At 36.6% G+C, this 15,966-nt stretch overlaps 1 protein-coding gene across 2 annotated transcripts; it reads right to left on the reverse strand.

The window, feature by feature from the left end:
- Positions 1 to 499: 499 nt before the first annotated feature.
- PLRG1 (pleiotropic regulator 1) lies at positions 500 to 14,329 on the reverse strand. Of its 2 annotated transcripts, XM_057547294.1 has the most exons (16): positions 14,211 to 14,300; positions 12,722 to 12,828; positions 12,357 to 12,428; positions 11,550 to 11,692; positions 10,800 to 10,853; positions 9,841 to 9,934; positions 9,547 to 9,628; positions 8,083 to 8,184; positions 7,246 to 7,338; positions 4,999 to 5,148; positions 4,807 to 4,908; positions 4,207 to 4,309; positions 3,376 to 3,484; positions 2,224 to 2,363; positions 1,551 to 1,744; positions 500 to 973 (listed from the first exon to the last, which is right to left on the reverse strand). In XM_057547294.1, the coding sequence occupies exons 4-16, from the start codon at positions 11,677 to 11,679 to the stop codon at positions 914 to 916; spliced, it is 1,413 nt and encodes a 470-aa protein (XP_057403277.1). In that variant the 5' UTR covers positions 11,680 to 11,692; positions 12,357 to 12,428; positions 12,722 to 12,828; positions 14,211 to 14,300; the 3' UTR covers positions 500 to 913. The 2 variants fall into 2 exon arrangements, with proteins under 2 accessions (XP_057403277.1, XP_007176761.2); XM_007176699.2 differs by lacking the exon at positions 12,357 to 12,428 and having other exon boundaries at positions 14,211 to 14,329.
- Between the last annotated feature and the right edge of the window lie 1,637 nt (positions 14,330 to 15,966).

Raw genomic sequence — 15,966 nt, forward strand, 5'->3', positions numbered from 1 at the left:
CTTGATATGAGTCTGCAAGCAATTGATTTATTATGGTCTCTGTGCAGTCAAACCTCTCCGCTAACGATAATCTGTATCTGCAGCCGCTCCCCAGCTCTAGCATCACCGCCTCAGCTCCACCTCAGATCATCAGGCATTAGATTCTCATAGCGTGCGACCTAGATCCCTTGTATGTGCAGTTCACGGTAGAGTTCGCGCTCCTATGAGAATCTAATGCCGCCGCTGATCTGACAGGAGGTGGAGCTCAGGCGGTAACGCTAGTGACAGGGAGTGGCTGTAAATACACATGAAGCTTCACTCACTTGCCCGCCGCTCACCTCCTGCTGTGCGGCCTGGTCCCTAACAGGCCATGGACCGGTACCGGTTCGTGGCCCAGGGGTTGGGGACCCCTGTCTTAAAAGACAGACACATCTCACCTGTCTACTTCCTGAACAGTATCTAGTGCAGAACTTTACAGAACATGCACTCAAAAACTGTTTGTGGAATAAACATACAGAAGTTAACGCTTCAAATCCTTTAATCCCAAATTATCAGTCACAGATACCAGTTTTTAAAGGATTAAAAAGAAAGACTGCTCCCCTCAAAACATGTCCTACTACAGTAAGCAGTTCTGTAAGTTAAAAAAAAAAAAAAGTGTGTTTTAATTCTATCTTTAGGATAGTTATGTTCAACAAACCCACATATGCTTGATATCTGCATCTTACCTCCTAGGATCTCAAACTGTTTATTTTAGAAATAAAAACATGGGGAGAGGGTCCTCTTCATTGTAAAATATGAAAAAGCAATGATTCAAGCATGTGAGTTTTTGCTTTATATTCCTAGCCAGAGCACAAGTGACTGGATATTCTCATCAACACCAAGCTAAAAAAGAAACAAAAAACAAAACTGGAACCACCATGAAGACAATGCCACATTAAAATCTTTTTCTCTTGATAATTTCTGGCTTCCAGCTGACTGGATGAGTTTCTTCTGTCTAAAAATAGAAAAGTGAGTAAGTTAAAACAAAGTATTTCTGGTCTGCTTCATATTTAATAGGCTCCTTTCTAACAAAAATAAGGCACTTATTCAAAATTATATTACTTGGCATTATATATTTAGCAGTTCTTTAACAATTTTAAGATAAGTGACAAACTTTTGGCATTATCTGAATCTAATAAAGGATGAATGCATTCGCTACAAATTCAGTTTATGGTTTTTCATTTTAAATAAAATTGTTATTTAGACATTCTAATAACACCAAAGCTTATGATTCTAGAATTAATTTGCATAGTAATCAACTTATTTGCTGTGATTCTTAGTGTAAGATTTTCCCAATAACTCTAATAAGGAACGTTGAGATAAAATCAAAACTATGGATTTGCTGTCATCAATGAAACCAATAAAGAAATCTATGAGCAGACACTATTCAAGATGACAAATACTTTAATATTATGAAGATTACTTTCCCTTCTGATAATTTCAGTAACTTTAAAATGAGAAAACGCTTGCAAAATTGGCACGGCTGATTTATTTTATTATACTTTACAATGTATATGAAACAGAGAACTTACCGCTGTATCATCCTCTCTGTACACTTTAATGGTTTTATCAGCTTCAGCTGTTAATAACCGACTTTCAGACTGATCAAAAGCACAAGCAAATATTCCTGACTCACTGTCCAAAGACCCAGGCTGCACTGCTGCATGAACTCTCTGGAAATTGTAGCCAGTTCTCCAGTCCCAAAGATGCATAGTGCCATTGTCAGCTTAAAGGGAAAGATATAGTTAAACCTGGTCTCCTCTCAACAATTCAGCTTGACAAATGTTTATTAAGCACCACAGTAGTAACTGCAGTCACTACTACAAAGATATATAAGATGCAGGTACTTAAGCTCCTCTTAATATCAGTTTGTCTACTTTCATTTGTACTTAATTCAGCATTTATTATAGATCTCAAAAAGCACAACAAAACAACATTTAACTCCAGAACACACAACCAAACTTTAGGCGATTTCTGGCATAAACCCCTAACTTAGATTTATCAATGTGGGAACTTAAAAGAGAGCTAAACTATTAAATATGCTACGTGCATTATGAATATGCATGAACACACGTGAACATTCAAACACACGTTAAAACAGGCAAGTTCTGCTATAATACTTAGGTGTGATGACTTAGAAATTTTACTCACTAAAAGAAAAAAAAGACAGACTAAAACATATTTATCATAAAAATCTCATTTTACCTCCAGATACAAGCACTCCATCAGAATTTACTGTCAGTGTATTAATAATAGCATTGTGACCAGAAAGATTTTGAATGAAACTTCCATCGGGGAATTTCCACTGTTTTATGTTATCTGGAGAACCAGAGGCAAATGTGTAACTGAAATAAGATAAAGAATTAATGATAAAGTAAACCAAGTTAAATACAATGGTGGATTTTTAAAAATCTGATTATGGTTGTATTTTGCATGTGTGGTCAGGATCTATGCAGTTTTAGCAAAATATTATCGTCATACCAAGAGATAAGAGTATCAAGATATTTGTTCCAAGTTAAATCAGATTTTTAAATTATTTTAAATGTACGTTAAGTCCTAGGTTGAAGTTTTACTTTCCTCTCATTTCCCTGATGCTCTACACTGAGCTAAAGCAATAAACATACAAAACCCTAAACTCACATAAAGGGCAAGGGGTGATGTAACTATTTTCAAGAAAGCAAGAAAGAAAGCCAGAGAGAGAGAGGAGAGAGAGAACAAGAAGAAAGGGAGAAAACGAAAGAAACAGAGGCAAGAGGAAGAGAGAAAGGGAGGAGGAGGAATAAAGGGAATGAGGAAGACAGCGAAAGGGAGGAAGGACAAGAGTGAAAATAAAGCTAAGGCAGAGTGGGAAAGAGAGGAGGAGAGACAAGATATGACTGTGACCAGGAAAGTGCCAGGTGATATAGTTTCATAGACAACAGGTTGTGATATTATGCTCCATCTCTCGGGATACTCTAACTATAACATTCATGATTACTACTATTTTTTCCTATTATATTAACTTCCTCCTTAAGAATTAACTATTCTATGTATAGCTCAGTGTCTAATAATATTTATGTCCAAAACATTAAATATAGCTACTATTAGCTTCAATTATGACATGCAACTTTTAACCATGATTTATTCGTATTATCTCATTTGACATCATTTTCACCATGTAGAAAGCTTTCCTTGTTTTATAGAGGCCATGAAGCAAAATACTACACAAGGAAAATAAGAGAAATGCATGTTCATATGTGGCACAGGTGCAAAAATGACAGTGGCTAAATGACTACCAAAGTAGTATTCATGTTGATATTTCTGTATTATACTAAGAACTGAAGAAAGAAGAGAAGCTACTTAGGAAAATACACTTACTGTCTTGGATGTAAAACCACAGCCCTGACTGATTTTTTGTGATTTGTTAATGTGACTCTTGTTTTTCCAGCCACCAAATCCCATAATCGTATTGTAGTGTCATGGCTTCCTGTAAGGAAAATACACACACATCCCCAAGATACACACAGATCAGAAAAAAAGAATGTGAAAGTTAAATATAATAAAATTGGAAGCATTCCTCCACAGACATATATATATGAAATAAAAGTCAAATTAACCCTTGGCTAATTGTTTTCTATAGTTCCAAAATATTTGGTTGATTTTAAGTTTTATTCTTATAAAAATGTAATAAACGCTTGTTGCACTGTCATCTGAATAACTAGAACAAATGTGAATAACAAATAAAACAAATACATGATGTCATCCCCTAGTGGAGAGGAAGGAAAAAACTCTAATAATCATTTAGTTAATAAAATACACGGGAAGGAATTATTTTCTAGTCTTGAAGATACAATGTTATTAACCATATTTTAAGTAAAACAAGATTCAACCCAGCTCTGAAAGTCTGAGAGTATTTTGTCTTCTAACTTTAATTTCCTAGACTGGTAATTTTGATACTATAAAACAATGCTTAGTTGTATCTAATAGCACTAATTTCTAGTCAGACATTACCTGATACAAAGATTCTATGATATGTAAAAAGTATGAGATAAAAACAATGGGATGAAATGTTACCACAAAAAATTTCAAGTGCACACAGAAACACTGTATATACAACACAAAGCAAGAGTCATAGTAAATATGAAAAGTATATAATCATAATGCACTCTGATATGACTATACTGTAAACTTGAAAAGTATCGATCGTACCAGTAATAATTTGTGGTTCTGCAGCTTGACACCTCACTGTAGCCACCGCATTAGTATGTCCAGATAACGTGTGTACACTGGCTTTAGTTCTCACATCCCAAATCTATCAAAACACAACAGACATACTATCAAAGAGAACAGGTATTCATATCTCAGGCAGGTAACTAGATCAATACAAGCCTGGGAATCTACTCGACAACTTTGTGTGCCTGCCTTGAATATAATGAAGAAAGTGAGTAAATGAAATAATCACCTGTAAGTTGGCTGGGGAATGTAGACAGGAGGCAGCCAATGGGGAAAAAAGCTAAAAGATCAGGGGACCTACTGACTAGGATGGATATAATGGGGCTACTGAATGAAACAGCTAATGGACCACAGCTGTGGTGATACACTGGCATGTGAGAGGTCACATGTCAGGGGCGGGGCCTCCCAATTATAGACATAGTGGGGCCACAGAACTCAGAAGATGAAGACTAGGTAGGGTATTGATGGGTCAAGGCAACTATCTTTAAATTCTCTATCAAAAAATACATGACTTTAGGACCAAATAAGCATACTGTAAGATGCAATATATGTACAGATCAGCTCTATTCCATTTACCCGTGCAGTTGAGTCTCGGCTACACGTCACCAGCACGTCGATTGTTGGGTGCAGATCTAAACCATACACTGCACTCAGATGTCCATGATAGTGCCTTATAACCTAAAAAATAAAGAAAGAAAGTTAAAATTTCTACAATTAGGAAGATAAACAGGGGCTCATAATGTCTCCAATCCTTAACTCCACGCTTACCTTATTATACTCAAGATCCCAGCATTTGACTTGTTTGTCTTCTCCACAGGAGAACAGGTACGGGCTTCTCGTGCTCACTATCACACCACGCACTGTACTGATGTGCCCAGTTAATGACAGTTTTAACTTGCCACTAGCCAAGTCCCAGATCTGCAATCAAAAAATATTTAATTTTTCTTCTTGTTTATTATTCCAAAGCAAATTTTTAGAATCTTGATGTTAAAATTGTCTTTAAAAAGTGAAAGATAAAAACACATAAAAATATAAAAGTTTGCAAAATGACCCCACCACCAAAAATAAAATCTGGGAAAAGAGAATTAAAGGGCATGATCAAACTGGGAAAATGTTTGCATAGATGACAAAAAGTTAATATTCTTAATATATAAAGGATATCATTGATAGTAAAAGTATGAATACTGAGGTATTAAATTAGTCAAGGATGGCATCAACTTAAAAAAAAAAAAAACCTAAAAGTAGCAAATAAAGGTATCAAAAACTTCAACTATAAATTTTATATACAGTTTTTGAAAGATTAGATATTCACTTCTGCTTATCACAAGAGTAGATATTTTTTAAAAAGCACAAGCAATGTGTTGAAAAGGATCCTCTCGCATGCTGCAAGTATCAATTCATCCATTTTGGAAAAAAATTTTTAACTTTGGGTGTCAACTTCAAGAATGTCTGACCTTTAATACTTTTTTCTGGGAAACTATCATAACAAAACACTTTAAAATACAGAAAAAGCTTTAGGCACATATTAATTACAGCATTACTTATGTTAGTGAAAAATCAGGAAACTAAAAAACTTTAATGCCTAACAAAAGGAAAATAGATTATAGAATATCTAAATGATATAATACTATGGAACCATTTAAAAAAATGTTCAGGAGAGTAATGGATTGGGAGTTTGGGATCAGCAGATGCAAACCATAATATATAGAATGAATATGTAACAAGGTCCTACTGTATAGCACAGGGAACTATATTCAATAACCTGTGATAAACCATAATGGAAAAGAATATGAAAAAGAATGTATATATATGCATAACTGAATCACTTTGCTGTACAGCAGCAATTAACATATTGTAAATCAACTATACTTAAAATAAATTAAAAACAAAGATGTTCAGTTTTTGACAAGAATATGCCTTTGACACAATATTAACTGAAAAAAAGCTGGGAACAAAAGTACATTATCAAACATGATTTTTTAAAGATACACATTTATATACACAGGAAAAAAACTCAGAAGAAAATGCAGATACACATACACAGCAATAAATGTTAAAAAGAAAATTCAAATATCTGACAGTGGTAGTATTATGTATGGGTCTATATTCTTTTTCTTTTTTTTATTTATTTATTTAATTTATTTATTTTTGGCTGCATTGGGTCTTCATTGCTGCACGCAGGCTTTCTCTAGTTGCAGAGAGTGGGGGCTACTCTTTGTTGAAGCGCGGGGGCTTAGCTGCTCCGCGGCATGTGGGATCTTCCCGGACCAGGGCTCGAACCCAGGGCCCCTGCAATGGCAAGCGGACTCTTAACCACTGTGCCACCACGGAAGCCCTGGGTCTGTATTCTTTTATACTCCTTTACATTTTCCACATTTTTTATACATAAGCATGCTTTAATTTTGTAACCAGAAGGAGAAAAAAATATGAAGGAATTAGTTGTAAATAGTCAGCATGTACTGTTTGGAAAAAACCTGTTGCTTAAATACCACTTTTCAAACAGATATTTATTTGGGACTTTTATTTTTTTTTAATTTATTTATTTTATTTATTTTTGGCTGCATTGAGTCTTCATTGCTGCACGCCAGCTTTCTCTAGTTGCAGTGAGCAGGGGCTACTCTTCGTTGCAGTGCGCAGGCTTCTCATTGTGGTGGCTTCTCTTATTGCAGAGCATGGGCTCTAGGCACATGGGCTTCAGTAGTTGTGGATTGCAGGCTCTAGAGCGCAGGCTCAGTAGTTGTGGCACACGGACTTAGTTGCTCCGCAGCACATGGGATCTTACCGGACCAGGGCTCAAACCCATGTCCCCTGCATTGGCAGGAGGATTCTTAACCAATGCACCACCAGGGAAGCCCTATTCGGGGCTTTTAACTGGTATAGATAATACATTTTACTCCACACTCAGGTCTAAGAAATCAGAGAACTGGAACAGCAATTCCCACCAGAGGAAATAAAACATTAAAATTACATGGCAAACACAAAATCATGTTTACTTTTTTCTTGCTTCCTTATTACCTTTATAGTTCTGTCAGCAGATCCAGTAACAAACCACTGGTTTCCAGGTTCCACAGCAATACATCGAACCCAGCCAAGATGCCCACTGATCACCTGCATTTAAAAAGGCAGAATGAGCAGGCTCACTACACAGAAGCTAAAGTTTATTCAATTTCAACTCATCACACTTATGTTAAATATGGTACAATTGAAAAGCACAACTACAGTGATCGAAAAAAGATGAATGGTTGGCAGGGGTGAGAAAGCGTATGATTGTAAGAAAACAGCACAGGGGTGTTTTTGAAAAAATGGAACTTCTATTATCCAGATTGTGGTAGTGGTTACCCAAATTTATATATCTATTAAGATTTATTAGATCTATAAACCAAAAGAAAGTCTATCCTAAGGTATGATAATTTGTCTAGCTGTACGTTTCCTACTATTTACATTTTATTTTAGATTTGGTACATTTTGAATCATTTCAATTTACTATAATTAAAAAGATAATTGGTAGGGCCATAGAAATGTCCTGATGTATGGATTTTCTCCTTGGACCTCACATAGAACACCTCAAACACTTTCCTAAATTTATTCTGTCTGCTTTCCATTTAGTAGCCTTCTATCAATATTTTATACTGTATTTTATACAAAATACAAGTATAGCTTCCATTTAATGAAGTCTCCTTCCCAAGGTATCTTTTAGGATACTGTCTAAGCCCCTCACTCCACCCCACCTCAGATCACTCTACCAGCTCTCATATTCACTCTGTTTCCTTCTTATTCCATTCCTCGGCTCTTGTTTAACTGGAAAGCAGTGATCATGTTTCACGTAGTGGAATAATATACAGATTCACTCACTCTGTAGAGTTTCCACGGTGGGTGCCACTGAGGTTTTGGCATTGTAGGGGCTTTTTTAGCCATCAGTGCGGAGTTCTTGGCATTGCTGCCGTCCATAACAACCTAGATATAGAATAGATTAGATTATTATTAACGATATCTTACCTAAGGTTTCATGTTATCAATTCAAAAATGTAAAGTCAAAGGCGGAAAGTTTTTTTCCTTAAGTAAAGAAAAAAAGATATCTGAAAAATATCTGCATACTTAGAAAATGAGTCTAAGACTTCCCATCAGAACTGTATTTTCCATATGTTAACTTTAACTTTAAAAAACAATTAAAAAATCTCAGAGAGGCAGAACCTTAACATTGAGAGCACATATCACTGTGCAAGGGTTCAAAACCCAACTCTGTCCATTACTACCTAATGACCTTGGGTATAAATTATGTAACCTCTGTGCCTCATTAGTAAAATGGAAATAACAGCAACTACCTCATACAGTTATTATGAAGACTGTAACAGAGTAGTAAATGCTAAATGTAAGCTCCCATTATTATTTAAGTAAATATATGTGCACTAATGCCGTTGCTTTTGTCATATTTTAACATTATTGATTTCATACTACAAAGGAGAGACTGAAAGTTCCTTCTATTTATCTCCCACAAAAGTATTTCAATACTGTCTTAAAGGGTATACTAGCTGATATAACCATCTACTGCTAGCATCCACCCATCCATCCATCCAAAAAACACTGAAGCCTGTAAAGTTACTGCCCTCAAGAAGCTTATGTTATATCGTAAGGACGCAGAAAGCCTGGGCAGATGTTGTAAATGGAGGCTAAAGACCCTGGTAGGAAGACTACAAATTCATTCACTTCACAAAGCAACTGCATAATAAACTGAGGAAGTAAAGACTGCACTTACTTCAAGTAACAGCATAATAAAGCAAACTGCATATTTTCAGTTATTCTTTCTATAACTACTTTCACCAATAAAACAGTAGCTGCCGTTTACTTACAAACAAATATTTCTAAATGCTCATTTATAAGATATTAGTTGTATAGCCTGTGAATATTACAATACTAATAGCACTCAACTCTAACCGTACAAAGCAACTGAGAGTTTAATAAAAAAACACTTTCGTATCTAACACGTACTAATACAAGCTTCAGAATAACCGTGCTTGCATTTTTAATAGTGGGTAATAAAGAGCAACATCACATTATCTTCAACAAAATAAATGTTATGTCCAACGTGCAAGCAGACACAGAATTAACAGAACTTTATTTTGTCAATTCACTAGCAACTTAAATTTTAGGGCTATGAAATATTAGCAACTAGCTCAGGCTGCTACTTACTTGAACAAGTCCAAGGAAAATGTTCATTTATTTAATATTTAAGGTAAGAATCTTGGAATAAAGGGAAATAGGCAACATGTTAAAGTTAGAAACCCACAGTGTGATGTGATTTGACACAGACAAACTTACCGCCCCTGCAGGCTGTGGCCGGTCAGAAGCCCCAGGGTGTCGGTATTCACCTCCAGCAGGTGCACTACGGTTTGCATCGACCCTGAGGCAAAAGAAACACCATATTCTAAGTAATTAATGTCTCCAGTCACGTGTTCTGCAGCCTGACTATATTTTAAGTTTTTGTAAGCACTGGTAAAGGAAAATGTCATATAATACGTAACCACAAAGAAACAAATTTAAAAATGAGAAAAAATGTGAACAGTAAACTATGCTTTCAAAATCTTTGTTATTTAGAAGCATAATATCTCCTACCTGGCTTGAGAAGTAGGTAATGCCACAGCTAAGGACTGTGCAGCTGATTCACTTGGCATTCTTTGGATCTTAGTGTCCGCTGTCAAAGCAACCCCTGTTGAAATAAAAAAAATCAACTCCTTTTAGTATCTATCTTTGCTTCCATTTACATGCATTTACAGTAAAATAGTGGAGGAATACATAACAAAAAGGTAATGGTGATTATCTCCAGGTGGTGATATTACAAAAATTTTTATTACATTTTGTAGGTCTTTTGTTTCTAATTCTTTTACAATAAATATTGCCCAACAACACATATCTCAAATTCATCTCATATATTTAATCAAAACAGCTTAATATTAACATAGCCGAAGACAGTAAAGTTAAATTTCTATTATCTTGGGATATTACCTTCAAATATAAAAATTAAGCAGTTCCCCAAACACTAACAGAATGTGTCGAAGGGTAAATGTAAATGCCTACAACAAGAAGCACCAATTCATCTACACTTTGAATATGGTGAATTTCGTCCTCTAAAATTACTAGAACCTGAATATTCTAAGCTTTTTGTCCTCCACCCTGTTATACTGGCCACTCCATTTGTGTGCTAATTCCTCTTCACATACAACACACCCAGGATATGTTTCTATCATACCTGCTTCTATACTAACACTTCTAACACTTTTATAAGCTTAGTGATATTTATGTGTCTGACTAAACTTCCAAGTAATAAGCTTGTCTTAGCCTGGAGCAGTCTTATTGTCTTTGAATTCTTAGCACAGTGCCTGAAAAAAAATAGGTGCTTAAGAACGTTTGCTGAATGAATGCATGTGAAACTTAGTTATCATCTAAAAAGCTATGCCTAGATGCCTGGTTATTGAGCTTACCTTATATTTTACAGGCAATGGGAATCATATTATTGGATCAGTAATGGAAATATAAGTGACAATAAGACATTTTCAAATATAACAGCTACTTACCAGGTCCTGGTGGATACGGATGTGTACCTGTCACCAAATATTCAACTTCTTGTCCTATTAAAAAAAGAGAGAGAGAGAAAGAGAAAATTCACCTGTGGCAAAATTATCTTATATACAAGTATCACGTCTTTTAATGAATTAGATAATATTAAATTATCAACTGGATACCTCAGTTTTCCCAACTAAGCCCAAGCCTCAGAAATAAGGTAAGTTGATCATTTTTGCTTTGCCTTCTGAAGACCATGTACACAGGTAGTTCCTTGATCATTTGCTGATGTGATGTCAAGAAAGCTTGTACATTTGCTACATAGCAATGGTGTGTAGAGAGGTCATCTTATCAAGTAATAATCCACTCAGGTTTATCTTCCAAACAACGGTTTTCCTATGGAATCTTGGATTATCTTTATTCACTACAATTTTAGTACTTAATATCATCTTTCTGATTTATAGCCAAAACAGATAGATGAAAGAAAAATTCCCCACAGGTTAGGAATTTTTCCTTTAGTCTCCACTATGACTATCTCCATACCCTAAGAATTTCTGCCATCACTATACCACTGTTTTAATTTCCTATAAGGGAAAAATCCACCAACCAATAATCTCCCTCACTACTCCAATGAGGAAATCAAGCTGTTAAATAGGGTATGGTTCTAATAAGTCCTTCTAGAAGAAGCACTAATAAGACATTTCATTTTTCTATTTTTAAAATTCACATATAAATCCTGACATTTCTGACAATGCCATACGCACCTTGATTGGCAGGATATTGTTTGTGTCCATATGAATCTGATGCATTCTGAGGGCCTTTCTCTTTAAGATTTTCTTTTGAAGTAGGCATATGCAACACAGGACCATACTCATTACGCAGCTTGATTGCCATTTTTCGTTTGTGACTATTTAAAAATTATAAACATAAAAATGTATCTTTGAGTACTTTAAATATATTCACCAATGTAAATATATTCACAGATAGCCAGGAAACAAGTTTTTAAGTAGCTTAAGTTTGCCTAATCATGTAGAAAAAGTTACTATTAAGATTTTAAAGTTAAACAATATTTTTAAAAATTTCCAAGTGCATTTCCACACTTTTGTTCACAATCTACCACATAGCATCCATTAAGTCAAGTAATAGTTTAGTTTGTTAACCAATTATATAAAAACTTTCATGTCGATTTATCAAAGGTCTGATTTTAAAATATATAGAAACTAATATATCTTTTAAAAAACCTCAGTCAGCATACTTTCCTTCAAATGTCTAAATATAAAAATACAGTAAAAGCTTCTATAGTAACCTTTCCTGGATATACCTAGAAAGATTAGTTCAAACTAATCCAAGTACTTAATTCAGCATTTTAGAAACAAATGTACTTATTATGCTACTTTTAAGGATAGTCCACTTGGTAAATTAAATATAAATGCTTGTTTGAGGAATTAGGTAGATTTTAAAAGAAGGGTAAAGGACAAAGAAGGAACACTGCACATAATGCAATCCCAGACTGGAGCTGGAGATGTAGAACCAAAAATATGCCACCACTCAAAAATCTTCATCATACTAACGAGAAAAGATGGGAGTAGAGGTACTGGCCAGGTACAATTTCAGCTCAGCAAGGCTCTGAGAGCAGCAGGAAGCTGAAAGCACATACAAAGTGATTGATTATAAAATATAACGCCTAAAAGGGACTCTCCTAATTACTGGGTATTTGTAAAATGCAATTAATTAATGGGACTTTTACTGTAAAAGATAAGGCCAAAAAAAAAAAAGTTAAATCAGCTTAAATTATGCCCAAACACCACTCATTACTGAATAGATATCCTATGAGTTAGTATTACTCACTAATCTTTAAAGCTTCCCCTCTCCCTGCTCTCTTCCCCCAATATTATAAGTTGAAATATTCTAGCAATTGAAAAGGAACTATCCCTACCTCTCTTCATCCAAAGGCACAGGTTTTCCATTATCAGCCACAAACATGTCATGGGTTCTCTTCAATGACCTGAACACAAGTGTGTGCACAGAATGTTTCTGTACCTCCTAGAATAAAAGAGTATAATTACATGTCTAGCTACAAATTATATATACCATCACCTAAATTAAAGTCAAATTAGTTATACACTTTACATGTTTAAATATGTAAAAAGCTTTGTACCACTCACCACAGCTATCTGTAGCAAGCTATAAGAGTCAAGTTCAGAGAAGAGGAAGAAGCTCCTCTTGGGCCAGAGTCCCAGGTATACCAGCTGAGTGATGCCTGAGATTAGCCATTTACTCAATAAATATTTACTGAACTCCTACTAATTGAGTGGCAGGTATTGTGCCAGAAACTAACAACAGAATGATGAAAGGCAGCCACGGTCCCTGTGCTCAAGAGGAAACAGGCAAATAAAAATAAACAAAGTTAACTCCACATTTTAATAAGTGCTATGAAGGAAACAAGCAGGGGGCTGAGACAGAGGACAGAGGAAGACCTTAGGGTGGTAATGAAAGATCTCTCTGAGGTGGCAGCTAAGCAGAGAGGGAGTTAGCCTTGCACAAAATAGAGGTAAGAACAATCCAGGCAGAGAGAAAAGGCCATGTAAATACAAAGGCGTTCGGTAACCGAAATAATGCCAGAACCTGCAGTACAGCTGTGTATGTTCAGTGAGAGGGTGGATTGATGATGCAAGATGAGGTTGTAAGGATAGACAAGGTCCAGATAAGGTTTTTTTTATACCATTGCAACGGTCTGCATTTTTGCTCTAGATACACAGAGCCACTAAAGGGTCTTAAGCAAGAAAAGCTCGAACATCCTACGTTTTAAACTGATCAATTTACTGGGGGTGGGGGAGGGGTGACAGAAACAGAAGCAAGGAGACCACCTAAGAGTTAATGCATCAGCGTTGGTGGAAGATGATGTGGTCTGAATTCAGGTGATGGCAGTGGGCCTGGACAAGTCAAGAATTCTGAGATAAAACGAACAAGGCTTGCTAATAGTTGTTCAAGCTAACGGAAAATGCAAAAATTCAAGAATGGCAGGTTTTCCCGGGGAAGAGCTTTAGTAAGACAAAAAGTGAAGACCGCCAGTTTTTTAAGACACAGAATCACCGACTCGACCCAGCAGGCAGCGAGTACCACTGGTCGAACATCGACAGAAGCCCCGCCTCAGGGGACAGTGCCCAGCTCAAGTGCCCAAGGGCCAAATGAAAACCGGAGGAATTATCTCAGGCTTCCCGCCCAGACGGAACCTCCAACTTGTGCTCTCATCCGGCTTCTCTGCCTCCCTAAAAACCTTAAAAGACTACCCGGCCTCGGCCAAACAGCCTCCCCTCGCAGCCACTACTCTCCCCTGACTCCCAGCACCCTCGATCCCACACGCCCGCCGCCAAAGAAAAATAATCCAGAACAGATGGCCCCTGGGCACCCAAGTGTCACTTTACCTCGACCATGACGCCGCGGTCTACCCAGTCGCTCCGGCAAGGAAGAAACACTAATCAACAGGACGGAAACGGCCGCCACAACTACTCAGCCCCTTCCGGAATCGGGCGTCCTGGCGCCGGATGTGACGTAAGACTCTGCGCACGCGCGCTAGTGGCCCGCAGGCAGTCTGGGGCCAAAGGGCGGGCCTTTCTCCTCGGGGGCCGCCTGTGGGGCGGAGCTTCGGGACTGCGGAGCGGAAGCTACCGGAATCGCGGGAGTTAAGGTTTTACTCGCTTCTGCAGAAATCTTGAGATAATATCGTTTTCTGCCTTACTCTCAGCCTTAAATATTTTGGTTTAGGGCTGTGGTTGTTTTCACTCTGTTCTCTGGAATCTTAATGCTTTTTTTTTCAGACAACCTGAGCAGTCAGTTCTAGGGAAGGTCCGGAGAGAGCGCGAAGGCTCTTACCCCTCCTTGCCTTCTTCGGGGGTCGCCTCCGTGATTTTTGTCGCCTGATTCCGCTCCTTGGCTCAGTTTGGCTGGAAGCATTTAGAAGTCTTTGTAGTCTTGGTGCCTAAAAACAATTCCACTTACACTGTTCATTAAACGCTTGTTGAGTGAATATTGCGGAATGGCTTCAATTTGAGAAATTTTGCAAAAGATTTTGGCTTTAACAGCATATGGCAAAATCTCAAATTTATCTTCCTCCAGCAGAGTTTTTTTTTTTTTTTTTTTCAATATCCCAACAATGGCATAACTCTTGGCCATTTCCTCGTTTTCTGATAATGAATGTGGCTTCAACAATGCCAGGGTACAGTTTGTCAAAGCTGGTGGAAGAAAAACACAACTGAAGACTTTAGCCATTTTTGTGTGTATACAGACTGGTGCCAAAGGATTGGCATTTTGTTTTATACCCAGGTAAAATCTGCAGTTTGTGATCAGTCGTGCCTATTTTTCCACATAAGAAGGAAAATTGATGGAACTGGACATTTGCAAACTTGAATAGACAAGTATTTTACTGGCTCTGCTTGTCCTTTAACCATAGTCAGTTTCCACAGATCTTGTCACAGAGCATGTTGTGTATACTTTGAGAGGGAGAAAAATCTATCAAAAGTATAACAATGTGAATTGATCATCTCATTTAGGAATTAATTTTTAATTCATTACAAAAATTAAGGCCATCCTTCTATATGAAAATACAGTCATCTCTGAATTTGAGTGTAAGTTTGGCCTTAAGAACTGATTTTCTATAGCAGTGGCCACTGACGGTAGGCCTTGCAAGAAAATGCCATAATTATAAAATATGTACTTGGGAAAATAAATCAGAGTATACCTTACCTATAGATAGAAATAACTATACAAAAGAACATGACCAGCAAAGGGCAATAAAATTATAGAAAGGTAAGCAACGTTCTAATATATCTATGGCAACATAGATAAAGATGTGGTACATATATACAGTGGAATATTACTCAGCCATAAAAAAATAATGCCATTTGCAGGAACATGGATTGTCATACTGAGTGAAGTAAGTCAGACAGAGAAAGACAAATATCGTATGATATCGCTTATATATGAAATCTGAAAAAAAAGGATACAAATGAACTTATCTACAAAACAGAAATAGAGTTACAGATGTAGAAAATAAACTTATGGTTACCAGGGAAGGGGGAGGGATAAATTGGAAGATTGGGATAGACATATACACACTACTATATATAAAATAGATAACTAATAAGGACCTACTGTATAGTACAGGGAACTCTACTCAATACT

The sequence above is a fragment of the Balaenoptera acutorostrata genome, chromosome 5, assembly GCF_949987535.1.
Source record: "Balaenoptera acutorostrata chromosome 5, mBalAcu1.1, whole genome shotgun sequence".
Classification (NCBI taxonomy): domain Eukaryota; kingdom Metazoa; phylum Chordata; class Mammalia; order Artiodactyla; family Balaenopteridae; genus Balaenoptera; species Balaenoptera acutorostrata.

Excerpts from the sequence above, each read along its gene's own strand:
- PLRG1 (XM_007176699.2), bottom strand. Across the intron at positions 11,693-12,721 it reads GTGCCTTTGGATGAAGAGAG|TCACAAACGAAAAATGGCAA; the intron begins GTAGGGATAGTT and ends ATTTTTAAATAG. Across the intron at positions 4,909-4,998 it reads GGGATCTTGAGTATAATAAG|GTTATAAGGCACTATCATGG; the intron begins GTAAGCGTGGAG and ends TTTATTTTTTAG.